Raw genomic sequence first — 14,725 nt, forward strand, 5'->3', positions numbered from 1 at the left:
CTGCCTAAAGACATGAAAACAGAGTCAAAGAAATGGCACTTCCATATTCGCTGCCAGTCCCACAAATGAGAACAAGAAAAGAGGTCCTCTTCTAGCTGCCAATTTTGTTAATTTAATACTGGCCTTATCAGAGATATCAACCTACCTAGCACTTTGCCTAAAGCACATATCTTTCTCTCAGTGTTTTTCTACTTGGTTTCTAAAGTAAACCTGGCCAAAACTGCACTGATTGACACTCAAGCACAGTGGGTAGTTGTTCTGAAGAGACAAAAACCAAACAGACATTATATGATTCAGGCAGGAAATGTGCACTCACATCATAGTTCCGGTATTAGAAAACATACTCCTTATTCTCACTTCTATTTATTGCAGCTGTTTGTTCTAACTTGCTTTACCTGATGAACCCTTTGGGACAGACATGCAGTATGCAAACATATGAGTTTCTGTTAAGCAAAGGAAACAAGATCTTTAGATACTATCTGAACTATTTTTATTAAAAGAGAATGTAGTGTGCAGTTCCACATTGCATTATGTTTAATGAAAACAGATTAAAACAAGAAAGGGACAGGATTTTCTTTCCTTCTTGATTTAAGTTCAGAGAGAAAGAGAGCTTAACCTAAGCACAGTGGTAGTGGGGTAGGCTGAATGTTCAGTGGCAAGGAGTTTCATTACTTACCAGCTATGCAAAAAGTTACCTGAATTTATTTCTTTTTAAACCTGTCTGCTGGTCATTTAGGTTGGTATAGCTAGTTCTATTATCATGAGAACTAGCAGATTCAAAGATGAGATAAAAAACCACCCAGAAAACAGGAGGTTCACACACCAATTGTGCACACAGTTAGCTTTGGGAACTGCATATTCCTCTTACCTTCTTACATATTCTTGCCTTTTGATTCTTTAATCATCTTCCTGTCACTCCATTGTAATACTTCTCTCAAAAATTAATATTCTGAATTAAAGTATTCCCTCTCATAATGTCTGACTGTGGTAAAGGGCTTTATTTGCTTTCCTAATATACTTTATCAATGGGCCACCTTTACATATACTTTTCATCAATTCCTTCTAATACTCTATGTTGTAAATAGTTTTCGTATCTTGTGATAGGCCAAAAGCAATCATGTTTAGTGGCAGATCCAGCAGGAAGCCTAAAACAAGCTAGGAAAGTGCCCCTGGAATGTTGATTTGATTGATTTGGCTGCACTCGCAGTGAAAAGGGGAAAAAAATTACTATATTCATAACAAAATGTAACTCAGAAACTCATAGTTTTGCATATGTTGCTAAATTTAGTTAATATGAGAACAATTAGTTAGTGTAGTTAAAACAAATTTTTGAGAACATGTCCAAGGACAATTTCAGTGCACAGAGGGTCACTTTAGTTATTAATTTTATGCCAGTACTTAAATGTGAGTGATATAATTTGAAAGCTTGAATGTACCATTTTTTTAGGGTCACTGGGCTTCACACCCTCTCCAACCAATATCTTGTTAAGCAATGACTGAAGTTAACAATTTTATATAATCTGTGTATTATAACACTGTGATAGAAATATTAGCATATTGAATCCAGAAGATATTTAGAAACAAAACAGGAAGGTGAGGGGAAGTGTTCTATTATTTGTCCCTGTAAGTGGAAGTCCAAAATAAAGTCTAATTAAAGAAAGAAAAAGAGATAGGGAGAAAAAACACAACTATCCTGTTGGTGTGAAAAAGCAAATCTTTGTCAAGCAACCTTTATAGGCTTTGGTATGGCTTAGACTAGGCTGATTTAATTGTTATGTCTGCGGATTCAGCCTGGGGAAAAAAAAAAAAGAGAGAAAATGAAAGCATCCTTATTGATTAATCCATTTCCTTTTGTCTTTTGCTGTAGAGGTTCAGTTTCAGAATCTGCCTGGGATATATAAGGCATTTCAGACAAGACTGTCTTGGTGAGGTGAGCTGACAGCTGAGGGGTATTTTTGAAATGCACACAGCTGAGAAATGGAACAAACCTTGATCTGCACTTAAAGGACATTATATGCACAGGTTTATAGAGCAAAGAAGTTGGTCTTTAGGCTTGATCAGTCTATTACAGTACTGTAAGTCAAAACAGCGGCAAGGCAAACAGCAACAAGAAGCTTATCTGATTTGTAAATTCAAGCACAACTTTAAAATTCAAGTATAAAATAAAAAAGCTTAAATTATGGTGACATTCTTCAGATTAAATGAACAATGAGCAACTAGATCATTGTCTTGAACACTGGTGTGTTAAATATGATTGTTAGGTAAAGCTCTCTCTCTTGGCATTGTGCTAAGACAATGTATTTATTATTTACTTATTGATATATTAATTCTCATATAAAATTAAAAAAAAGAACTTTTGAGTCCTCGAGAAAGTTAATGATGGAATGCTATTCTTCAAAGATCTTCAAAGATCTATCAGTAAGTCTGAAAGTTCAGAGATATAAGTCATGTAAAACCCTTCCTTACAGGAGAGCCCATAATGTAAATATTAATGTTACCAGGAAAAGTATCTAGAAATCCAGTATTACAGAGTCTCAGCATAGTTTCAGCTGCTGGTCAGATGCATTGATCAACTGCATCCATAAGACACTTGGCTTCCTGCAGGGAAGATTGCAGTGTGCAGCATGGACTCACTGTGCCTCTCCTCGCACGGTGCTGCCAGGCAGACACAGCCTCTGTGAGAAGCAGCTGAGAATACCCATCTTCATGTGAGGCATCAGAAACAAAGCAATGCCTCAGATGCACACATTTTTTCCAGCAGAGATCAGACTGCCAGTGTTCAGGGAAATGTGTTAAACAACCTTCAGATAAAGCTTCCCCAAGGTGGGGGTTTTTTCAGTCACACAAAACTGAAATAATTCTTTTCTACTTTCTGCCTGAACAGAACAGATAAGCTTTTTGTCTTACAGCATTCAGATATCAAGACATTAAATAACTCCTAAAAGAGACTCATAATGTGTCAAAGCATTGTAGGATTCTGTTCAGCTGCAAAATTAAAACTGGGAGATAAAGTAAAATACTTGATCTGATCAAGTACTAATGTTCTCAGTGCCCTTTGCTGAACATGTGTTCATATAGTTAACAACTGTATCACATCATTCATGCAGAAAAAGACAAACTAAGTGTTGTGCAGACGTAATAATAAAATTTAAAAGAAACTAATAAAAAGTTGTTTTATTTCTTCCAAAGGATCATTCTGTCACATTTGGGTAATACATTGTTCTGTCAGCCTCCGCAGAAAAATCTCACCATGTCTTGTTTTTTTCTATGCACAGAAGCTTATTTGTGCATTTTTTCCCCTCTTTTATCCCACTTTCTTAATTCCAAACCAGTAAAAAAATTAGGAAAAAAACCAAAAGTCTTTCAAAATGGCACCACACATACAGATTTTCTTAAAGCATTGTTTTTCAAGTAAAGATTCAAAATTCTTCAAGATTTTTTTCCCTAACACATTACCCTAAGCCTCTTCCTCCCATACACCTTCTTAGGCTCACTTTGACCTCATGTTCTCTATTTTTCATTCCTGAGCTGTTATCTCTTCTCTTTTCTCCCAGTACTGCCTTTTCTGTAATGGCCTAAAGCTCATTAGGGTTGGAACAACAATGTGTTGTCCCAGGAAAACCTACTGAGCATAAAACATAAGGGAATGGGCAATGCCTGACAATGGATGACTACAATCAATCAAAAATACTTCATACTGGAAGAAAAGATCATTTTCCTATTACAATCCTGACATAAAACATTAAGATATGAACATGTTAGAGGTCTTTGAAACTGCATGGACACATCTGTATCAGACGTAATCCTCTCATAATCCTCTCTATTTCATAATAGAGATATCAGGTTTGTTGACAAAAAGCTGTCTGTCAATCTCAATTAAATTTATAGAAGAGGTCTCTTCAGTGAGGCAGTGTTTTTGATTGCTGCATTTTCCAGTATAACTGCACTTACGAGCTGCTAAAATAGGTCTGAGACAGGAACACAATTATTTCTGGACTTTGAGCTACATACATTAACTATGGATGAAAAAGACCGCAAATCACAAGAGTCCATAGGAGATTCATTCTGGGGTCAACACAGAATATTAGTGCTTTTTTTTCCTGTAGATGTCTTGGAGTAGCAGCTGTTTCAGGTTGGCTACAAACTACACTGCAGTTAGAACTTTTGTTACTTAAGAGAAATCAGGCTGTCTGCCTTCACCTTCTGTATAACACAGAGCCTGCATTCAGTGTGACTTCCTCCACAAACACCAGCCTAGACACACCACTGGAATATAAATGCTTAAGCCTAGAAGTGAAAAATTTCATATTCAATTACTTGTCTGTCACATTTTACGGGTAATTCTTTTCCTACCTTCTGGGCTGATTCACCTTTCACTTATGTAAATAACAAGAAGCTTTACCAAATTAAAGGAGTTACAATGAGTGAAAAAAATGTGGTAAGTAAGAATAAAATCAAGCCTTCTTGTTTTAAATTTGGGGATCTCTGAAGGTAATGGCACAGAGAAAGACTTTGTACTTCACTTACTTTAGACTAATTTAATTGATATCAGACTATAAAAATGGCTCCCAAAAGCTGCCAAACTACACTCTTATTTTATATATGAAATTCTTACTTTTGGGTGCCAATAAAACCTGATGTATTTAAAATACTGGTCCTTAACAATTTTCATAAAGCATAAATCAAAAATTACTTTTATAAAAAGCTCCTAAATGTAGTAAGTAATAGCACAATCTAAAGAACAGCATCAGCATTCTTAAAATGCCAGTTTCTATTCAACTTATCAACTTATGAAGACTTATTAGTTTGAGAACAGACTCAATTTGTATAATTATTTAGTATAGTAATGCTGTTATTAGATTTTATGGAAATACGTATCATAAATCACTGGAAATGTCAATCTATGATAGCTAGCTAACAATTCCACGAGATATCAAAAATGCAAGTGCCTTTAAGGATTTTGCTCAGTCAGTATTAAAGTTAGGAGTGTTAAGCACTTGCACAGGAACATTTCTGTTTTGGCAAGGACAAGCATTTTACTGCCATAAGGATGCAAAAAACAACCTGACTGTCTGGAATATTTCCTTGGCCAATGTAAATCAAAGGATCTCCATTGACTTCAAAAGAATGTGTGAATTTACATTACTTGGAGAGTTGTCTATTTGTTCATACTTTTAGATTAAATGTCACTACTATTATTAGGAAAAGGTCAAATCAAGTGTCTATGTTACAAAAAAAAAAAACCAACCTTAGTAACCATGCAGGATAAAACACATGTTAATGAAAAGTGTACCAGCTACAAATCTCAGTTTAACTTTCATGACTGGGCATCTGAAACTCTGTTCTTAAAAAATGTTCCTAAAGAGTGCTTCTTCTGAGAGTAAGACAAACTTTTTTTCATTTTAAAGAATTTTTTTTTAACATTCTGGTTGTGATTTTAATGCAGCTGCCTTGCTGCTTCTGTCATGTCAGATTTTTGGCGTGTGGAACCTTTTAAAGCTATCGTGATAAATTTGTATAATCATAGCAGAACTCCATGAAAAACATATTTACCTAACAAATATAAAACAGATTTATAAACTTATTAAGACATCTGGAGTTTTTTGTCTGTTCTTAACTCTATCACTTTAAGTGCTAATAAGTTTTACAAAATCTTTGTTGTGCAGTTATCTAACCACTGAGTGACCTCATGCCTACTGAGAAGTCCCAACAGTAAAGGCATTCAAACTACTTAACTTTGGCAAATAATTCAAGTCTAAGTAGAAAGCCATATGATGAAAGAAAAGCCTCCAGGGAGTTATTAAAAGTATTTAGGTTAGGAATTTAAGCACTACCCAAACAGTCTCAATCCTTTCCATAATGACCACATTTCTATCATTGGGCAGGAATAAATTTGCCTGCATCAGAACACTACTCAACACTTCCACTGACTTAATTTCCAAATGAGGAGTCACAAAATAGCCCTTGCCCCATTTTTATTGCTGTAAAGGACCCCAATCTGGTAAAAGAAGCCTAAGTGTGCACATTCCAACCTCTCATCTGTTCTAGTGAGCTCAGGGCTCTCATTATATAATGTTACCTTGAGATATGAGAGAGCCAGCAAGCTTTTTTTTTGGTGACCTGGAGGCAAGTCTTGAACATGGCTCATAAGAGTATGCACTATCAATAAGCTGACTGACTGGGTGCATAAATCTGTTCTACCTAAAATATTAATCATAGCAGAAAGCACATCATCCATTCCCTTTAGGAGCATGAGTTAGAGCTATTTTTCTGGTGTTTTTTTGTTTTTGTTTTCTGATTTTTTTTGGTTTTTTAGCAGCATATCAGATAAACCCTTTGAATTTGCTACTCAGAAAATCACGTGAGGGAAGGTTGCTCTAATTACCTCTCACAATAAGCAGCAGCAAAGCTATTACAATTCCTTTATAACTGCAATATGCATTCTAATCAAAAGACTTGATCGCAGCTGCCCAATTTCTTGCTCTTTGAACTCATGTCTTCTGTCTGTTACTTAGGTAAAGAGAGGAGCATCCAGGTGTTGGCTGTCTGGTTATAGTAAAGCACCTGCAGTTTCCACACATCTTCCTCGGAGGGTTCTGCAGTATCAGGCGAGTATCACATGCTGCCATTAAATCCTGAAAAAGCCAGGTCCTGCCTCACAGCAGGCTTTACTGAGATTTGAGGTTTAAAGTGACCTGCTAAGTGAAGTCATCCACTAACAAGACTCACAGTTATATTTATAAACAGCACAGTGCATCTCATCATGAAGCAGTGGTTCCAAGGGCACAGTAGCTAAACAGCTTCTAAATGTGCTACGAACAAAGATTTTATGGGACTCCATCAATGGATGGACAGCTCATGGAATCACCTGTGTAAGACTTAGAAAGTGTGAAAGGACACAGAACAAGCTGTTCAGATGTAAATTGATTGCTGCAGCCTTCAGTCTAGGTTGTCACCTGATGTCAGTGGACATCTTGGGAGAGTAATAACTGAGAGACCCCATTGAATTGTGCCTATACAGTCTACATTCATTAGCTCATTTAAAATACCATGCTTTGAACAGAGAGAAGAGGCAACATGTCAGATGAATCACAAAGAGGTCAATACGTCAGATTCTCTAAACAAAATTACGATCCCCTTAAATGCAGACCTGTTTTGCTTGCTGTAGGCTCCAGGTAGTAGAGGAGACAATGTGAAAATATTGGAAGTATTGGAAAATATTGGAGTATTGGAAAGAAAGGGTAAGAGGCCTGTAGGGAGTATTGGAAAGAAAGGGTAAGAGGCCTGTTTAAAAGAAATGATAATGCTTTTCCCATGAACATTGCAGGAAAGGAAATGCAAAACATGCTGGTTTACAGCCATATTTAGAGACATGCAGCGTGTTCTGGGATTTTGAAGAAACAGAGGAAAAAAAATATTTTTATTATGATTGGTAACAGAAAAAAGTGTGGTTTTAGGGTTTTGTTTGTTTGTGTTTACCAGATGCATGCTGGTATACAAAGTATCTATATATATGGCAGAGAATCTACAGGGAACCTGTACTGTGCTGGAACAACATCTGAAAACAAAGTGGCAGGTAACTAAAATGGTATTAAATATTTATGCTGAGGTATCTGAATCACCCCCTCCTTCATTAAGTGCTTACAACAAAGATAAAAATTAAGAGCCAGAATTAGGTAGCTTGACTATTGTACAACATGATATAAACTACAGATTTCACACACTAGATACTGCACTGAGATTCTAAGCTGTGCCCCAAAAATTCATTAGTAGAAAGTGAATTGTTATTTATAGCCAGGAGTTGGAGAAGCTGTGCGGAATTTTTTGTTTACTCTTTTTCATTAAGTCTGTGTAACCAATCATTCAAACAACTCACCCTCCCAGCATAATGCATAACAGTGAAGGTGGAGCCCTGATCCTTTGGGGCAAGGTTACCATTTCCATCTTTTGTGGAGGAATAGACTGTATTTGTATCTAATGTATCCAGGTAAGACTGAATACGCTTAGACAGACTCTGTTCCACTGACCAAATAGATTGACTTTCTTCATCCAGTATTGACAAAAAGCCTGATGGTTTCTGAAATAAAAAATAAATTTTTCTCATTTTATACAGGAGCAATAGAATGTCAGTTGTTCGTTGTAGAGTAATACAGCTTTTAATTTAGTAAACAGAAACATGTATCACCTCAAAGAAAAGAAAACATGGTTACATATTATGGTAACTCTCCAAGACTATGCACATCCAATAATTCTGCAAGAAACCTAGAGAATAATATTTAACTTGCCAAAAAAAATGGTAACTATTGCTCATCTTTCAGTAAACTGATTGGGCAAATTCCTTCTTAGAAGTTATACTTCAGAAACTAGTCCCAGGAACAAAAGAAACTGTCAGGCTTACAACAGAGACTTGGCTGCCTTACAGATGCGTTAAGGATATGGCACGATACACACATGCTATGTGTGAATCACTATGGGCAAGGAGTTTCTGTAACATCTTTTTCAACCCTGCACTGTTACAAATCTCTGTTAGCCCTCAATCTGTGAGGTCCGTTATGACAGCTCTCTCTAAGATCTCTCTGGATGCATAACCTTCTCTATAGTTTTATAAATCAGAAAATGCAGGCAAAAGTTTGTATTAGTCTAACATGCAGAGGCTGTGTATAAATACACATGGCATAAAATGGATATGAAATCTACCTGAAAGAAAAAATCCAAGGCTGCAGTATGGTTACCAGCAGAATACACCGTTTCCATGGTAACTCCCTCTTGTACACATTCTGCTTGCTCTTGTAGGAAAAGCACTTCATTGATATATTGGTGTATCTTCTCATTGGTCATGTTGACACACAGCTATTGTAAGACCAAAAAAAACGACAAGTATTAGAAGTTTACTGCATAATTCATGGGTGTAGGTTTTACTGCACGCCTGATAGAGAATTTGATGAAATGTCAATCCACAACATGTTCTCTCTCAGTAGACCATAGATTAGCAAGACCCTGGGGAAATTTACATTTTAACGGCTATTAGTATTAAATTGGGAATAAACAGATTTCTGCCAGAACAGCTCATTGTGAATTTCTCGTAAGAATCATCAAATACCAGCATTGTCAAATATAGTGCAAATTTACATTAATTCCACCGATTGAAGTGGGGAAACTCTATATGTAAATTGTTGCACTTGATATTTTTCTACAGTTTACATTGAGGAAGACTACACAGATGCAATGTGCTTTTAGAAATAAAGTCTACATAGTTGGTAAAAATCCTGACTGTGTAGTTAGGTCAGCTTTAACTGGGACTGATGTTGTTCATCATCTTTGTCAGTGACACAGACAGTGTAACTGAGTGCATCCTCAGCAAGTTTGCTGACAACACCAAACTGTGTGGAGCAGTTGACATGCTTGACGAAAGAGATGCCATCCAGAGGGACCCTGACAGACTTGAGAGGTGGGCCCATGCCAACCTCATAAAGTTCAATAAGGCCAAGTGCAAAGTCCTGCACCTGGGTGGGGCAATCCCAAGCACAACTACAGGTTGAGTGGACAATGAACTGAGAGCAGCCCTGAGAAGAAGGACTTAGGAGTGTTGTTGATGAGAAACTCAACATGAGCCAGCAATGTGCGCTTGCAGCCCAGAAAGCCAACTGTATCCTGGGCTGCATCAGAAGAAGCATGGCCAGCAGGTCGAGGGAGGTGATTCTGCCCCTCCAATCCACTTTTTTGAGATGCCACGTGGAGTACTGGCTCCAGTTCTGGGGTCACCAAAACAAAACGACATGGAGCTCTTGGGGCAAGTGCAGAGAAGGACCACAGAGATGATCAGAGGCCTGGAGCACCTCTCCTATGAAGACAGGCTGCGAGGGTTGGGGCTGTTCCACTTGGAGAAGGCTCTGGGGAGACCTTAGAGCATCCTTCCAGTACCTGAAGGGGCCTACAGGAAAGCTGGGGAGGGACTTTTTGCAAGGGCTTGTAGGGACAGGTAATGGCTTTTACCTGGAAGAGGGGAAATTTAGGTTAGATATAAGCAAGAAATTCTTTAGTGTGAGGGTGGTGAGACACTGGAACAGGTTGTCCAGGGACATTGTGATTGCCCCTTCCCTGGAAGTGATCAAGGCCAGGTTGGATGCGTCTTCGAGCAACTTGGTCTACCTGCTCATGGCAGGGCAGTTGGAACTAGATGGTTTTAAGGTCCCTCCCAACCCAATTCTATTATTCTATAAAATAATATAATAGCCTCTGAAATATATTCCATGATTGCCTTATAAGAGGACCAGTGCCACTTTTGCAAAATACATACTTAAATAGGGATCTGATTTTCAAATAAAAATAGGTGGGAGTTGTATCAGCTTATTTTGGGACCCTTTGTATTTTTATTCAAAGTACCCAATCTGCAAAAAATACATATTTAATAACTTTGTGGCTTATTTTTAAACTGTTTTATTTATTTTGAAGTGAGTAATTCTAAAATCTCCTCCAACATTATAACTATCACTAAGAATTTAAGAAAATATAAACTCCTAAAAGGCGCAGAAGAACCCTTTATATAATGAATGATGCAAGGAATGCTTGCATGCAGTTTATTTTCAGGCTGAGCTAGTCACATATTTGTTTGGGCCATAAACTATATCTTCCATGAATAAAGTGTGTAAAAGAATTCCAACAAGTCATACTAAAAAACCCCAAAATGTTTAGATCGATCCTTAAAGTACGTGGCTTAACATCCAGCTGAGTGGAAAGAACCCAAGTAATGTATAACAGTTGCCTGAATTTCACATTAACACCTCATGGCAGTATAGTCAACTTGCACTTGCTATTCAATGAAACAGAGCAGTGTGAAAAACAGTCAAAAGAAATAAAACAAACCCCCATTTTATAACCAAATGTCTGTTATTAACCATCTTTACCAACACATGGTAGTGCAGACAAAAGATAACCTTGACTAAAACCAATGTTTTTTTGAGTGGTATTTGTAAAGATTCAGATTGTTATCTCATTTTATTAACAGAATATGCAATGGACTTGCAATGACTACGTATCTTATGGAAAAAGACTTTTTTTAATTTTGTGGCAGGCAAAATATGCTTTACTGATCACTTTTTGAGTTTAATTCTAATTACAAAACATTTTCAGGAGTTTGTTAACATTATTTCAGAAGTCAAACATAACATTACAAGCTTATACTTCAATGGATATGTAAAGTCTTAAAATTATGCATGCTGTGTATAACTTTATTTGTAAATGAGTTATGTACAGAACCACATTTTTTAACTTTTACAGGTAGATTTTATCATAAGAAGAACTGACAAAATCACTATGAACTCAAGCTTACTTTTTATCACGTGTCAATCTCCTAGCACACATCAAAACAATAACTGTACTTGAGGACCTGACAGTGCAGCAAAATTATTGAACTGCAGAAGTCAAGCCAAAGGGAAACACTGTCTTAATCATATCTTATAAAGAACTGATAAATAGTATTGGTTTTAAGCAATACCATCATTTAGGTTGGCAGATTTGCCATAATGACAGTAAGGTTCTGCAAACCAGATCAGAAAGCAAGCTCAGGCTCTTCAGCAAGCTGCAAACTGCTCCAAAGCTGCTGTCTCTAGCAGTAGCTGTGAGTCACAGCTCTGCAGAATGAGAACCAGGAGACCAGCCAGGGACTGCTGAAGAGCAAGACATTCTGATCATGTCTTTCTCCATTTATACAATCTACTGGGGAAAGGTAATAAAATGAATGTTTCAAATTAAAAGCCTGACACAGGCTGACATAATAATTAAAGGAGCTGAAATGTAGAAATTAGATGAAAATGAACTAAACTAGCTTTGCAAACCTAACTTCTTTTTGCTGTTTCATAGGACGTATTATATAAAATGACATATTTTCAGGCCAAAGATATGAAATGTTCAGAAAACTTCATTTTTTGAACATGTATTTAATTGCACCCATGAAAACTAGATTAAAATATGGTAGAAAGAAAAGAAAACAATGAAATTTTTACCTAAAACAAATGTTGTAGGAATACCCTTAAGCACTGTATATTTGCTTTAGTCAATATTACCTATGGTATTTCCTCATTAAATATTGTTAAACTGTACTTTACATACCTCTTATTAGCTCGGAGTACGTCTTTTCTGTAAGAAATCCTCCTTTCTGTCTGTCTTCCTTTCTAATCCTAATTCCCTATCATGCCCAGTGAAAACAGACACACCATCTATTTGTCTATGTCTTCATTAAAAACTACGTCTAGAACACTATTAGAATAAAAAAAAAATCGTTAAAGTATTTAAACAAATAACACACAGTATCATCTGAATTGTAGGATTTGGAAAATAATAAAGTGGCGTTTGGTAAAAGCAATAAGTATTCATCACATTAAACAGCTTGATCTCTCTTCCTTTTAGTACATTGGACCAGTTAGTACTATTAAGTATAACCCAAATTCTAATTTAGGTAGAATATCAAAATTGTACTGTACTCCAAAGACTAAGGAACTTTTCCTGCTCTTCACTTTATATAAGTAAGTATTAGGAAAGGCATAGCAAAAAAGGAAATTTGTGAAAAAATTTGGTGACTGTCAATCAGTGAGGGAATTAGGGATGTAAACACCCTTTGGAAAGATCTTTTACATTCTTTGGTCATGCAGAAAGATTAGCTGTCTCAAGGGATGCACATTCAGAGCATGGAGTAAAGCTTACAGCTGTCATATCAACAAATCTATCAAGCCATACGTTATGGGCCAAGATGATGCAGCTACAATGCCAAGTTTAATTTGCAAGGTTGTGCTCTAGCATTTCTCAAAAATGTAACTCTAAGATAGTGGAAAGCAGAGTCATCTTCTATTTGCTGAGGTTGGACTTAGAAAACATTTGCAACCTAAGGTTGATAATCACTTCTTTCTTAGAAGTATCGTCATCACTGTTCCCCCTTGTATCTGCTACCCAAATACTTCCGCATTCTTTTTTTTATGTAGAGTACCAAAAAGAATATTATTAATGAATGTGTAACAAACCCAGAACCCATAACATTTCTTCCTTTGCCTTACAGGGGCAACAAGATCCAGTAGAATTTCCTTGATTTCTATGGACCTCCAGTATAAAGTCAAACATTGTCCTTCTGCATCTCTGTCAGATGAACTTAATTTCACAGGGAAATCATGTCAGTTGCCATTAGCTAATCTGTGTTCCTCAAATAACATAAAACAGAACCCAGTGCTATATTAAAATTTGGGTAGCTGTCACCCAAAAAGCTTTCCACAAAGAAGGGTCTGAAAACTCCCTCTAATAGGAATCCAATTTCAAAACAAAGTGGAATAGTCCCCCACTTGAATTTGTACATATAAAATTATTAAACAAACAAACAAACAGCAGACTTCTTTCCCTTACAGAATTAGGAATTAAAGGTACTGAAACAGTTCAGAATAATTTTTTTGCTCATACTGCTGGCCAGCAACTAAGTACTGGGGGACAAAAGAGGTTGCTGCTGTGGAAATGCCACAGTAAATGCAGTAAATGCTGCTGTGGGTGCTGCAGTAAAATACTAGTTAATAAATGCCTTTGTACAGCATTTCAACAATCAAGCACAAGCTGTATCTAACTGGAATCTCAGTTTAAGATAAATGTCTTTGCTGTTTTTTTAAAATTATTTATTTGATTTTATCTGATTTCATTTTTGTTTTTGTTTTCCACAAAGTGTCTACTGTAAAAGAATATAGAAAAAGAAAATATTTTAATGCCAGGTACATGATAAGCCAACTTTAACACTGAGTAAAGCTGGCTTTCTAGTGGCTGACTGCAACACTGGGAAGATTATATGGAAAAAAGAAAAAGTGTGCAGACCAGGAAAATAGACCAAAGAGACTGAGAGGGAACAGGGGTACAGCATGACAAGAACCATACAAACTGTAAGATCCAAAGTAATAGGGTCAAGAAACAAAATAAAACACAGGATCACCAGCCCCCTGAGGGCAGGAATAGGCTTTTAGAGCTCCAGTCAGCTGCATTCAAGTCCCTACTTCATATTAGGGCTCAGTGTCCAACAGCAGCCACCTATTCCATAGGCTAGTACAGAGGAAAGCAGGACCATTTGCCTATGCTGTGGACAGACAAAACCAAAGAAGGCTGATTTCTACTCCATAAAATAAAAAAGAAAAATATTGGAATGCTCCTTCATACTCTCTGAATGCAGATGCTAATTTGTGTGACCTCCCATTTGCCATCACTGAGACTGTAATGACTGTAGAAAAGTTATGCAGTTTTTATCTGTTCATGCATCCACAAAAGAGGCAACATGAGCTTACATTTGGATAGCTAGAAGAGCTCTCATGGCTGAGGCAATTAGATTTAATAAAAAATATTCTGTTATGTCTGTTTAGTCTAGGAAAGCTTACATGAAAAAAATTAAATGAGGTCTCAGAAGGGTTAACTAAGGAAATAATACACAAGGAAGTCAAAACCTACCACATCTAATAATAAAAATAGGTGAAAATTCCTGGGAGTGCAGCTGGGTCATTCAAGCTCTTCTGCTTCACCACAGTGACTCAGAAGTGAAGTCTTGAGCGGGGCAGGCAATGTTCTGGGCTTTGGGAGCCAGCTGGCTCCTACTGTGGGAGATATACTGCATGGAGCTGCCACAGGAGCCATGCCTCTCCCAGCCCTCTACTGCACCACATAGATAATGTAGACATAATTTAATGGGTACAGAGTTGAATGGGAGTCAAGAGGC

At 36.9% G+C, this 14,725-nt stretch overlaps 1 protein-coding gene across 1 annotated transcript in view; it reads right to left on the minus strand.

The window, feature by feature from the left end:
• The window catches only part of MYO16 (myosin XVI), a 277,452-nt gene that overhangs the window by 86,026 nt on the left and 176,701 nt on the right, over positions 1-14,725 (minus strand). Inside the window, 2 exon segments of the mRNA XM_009997923.1 lie at positions 7,877-8,077; positions 8,698-8,850. Of these exon segments, the coding sequence (XP_009996225.1) occupies positions 7,877-8,077; positions 8,698-8,850 (354 nt within the window).

The sequence above is a fragment of the Chaetura pelagica genome, unplaced genomic scaffold (assembly GCF_000747805.2).
Source record: "Chaetura pelagica isolate M959 unplaced genomic scaffold, ChaPel_1.0 scaffold123, whole genome shotgun sequence".
In the NCBI taxonomy this organism is placed as follows: Eukaryota; Metazoa; Chordata; class Aves; order Apodiformes; family Apodidae; genus Chaetura; species Chaetura pelagica.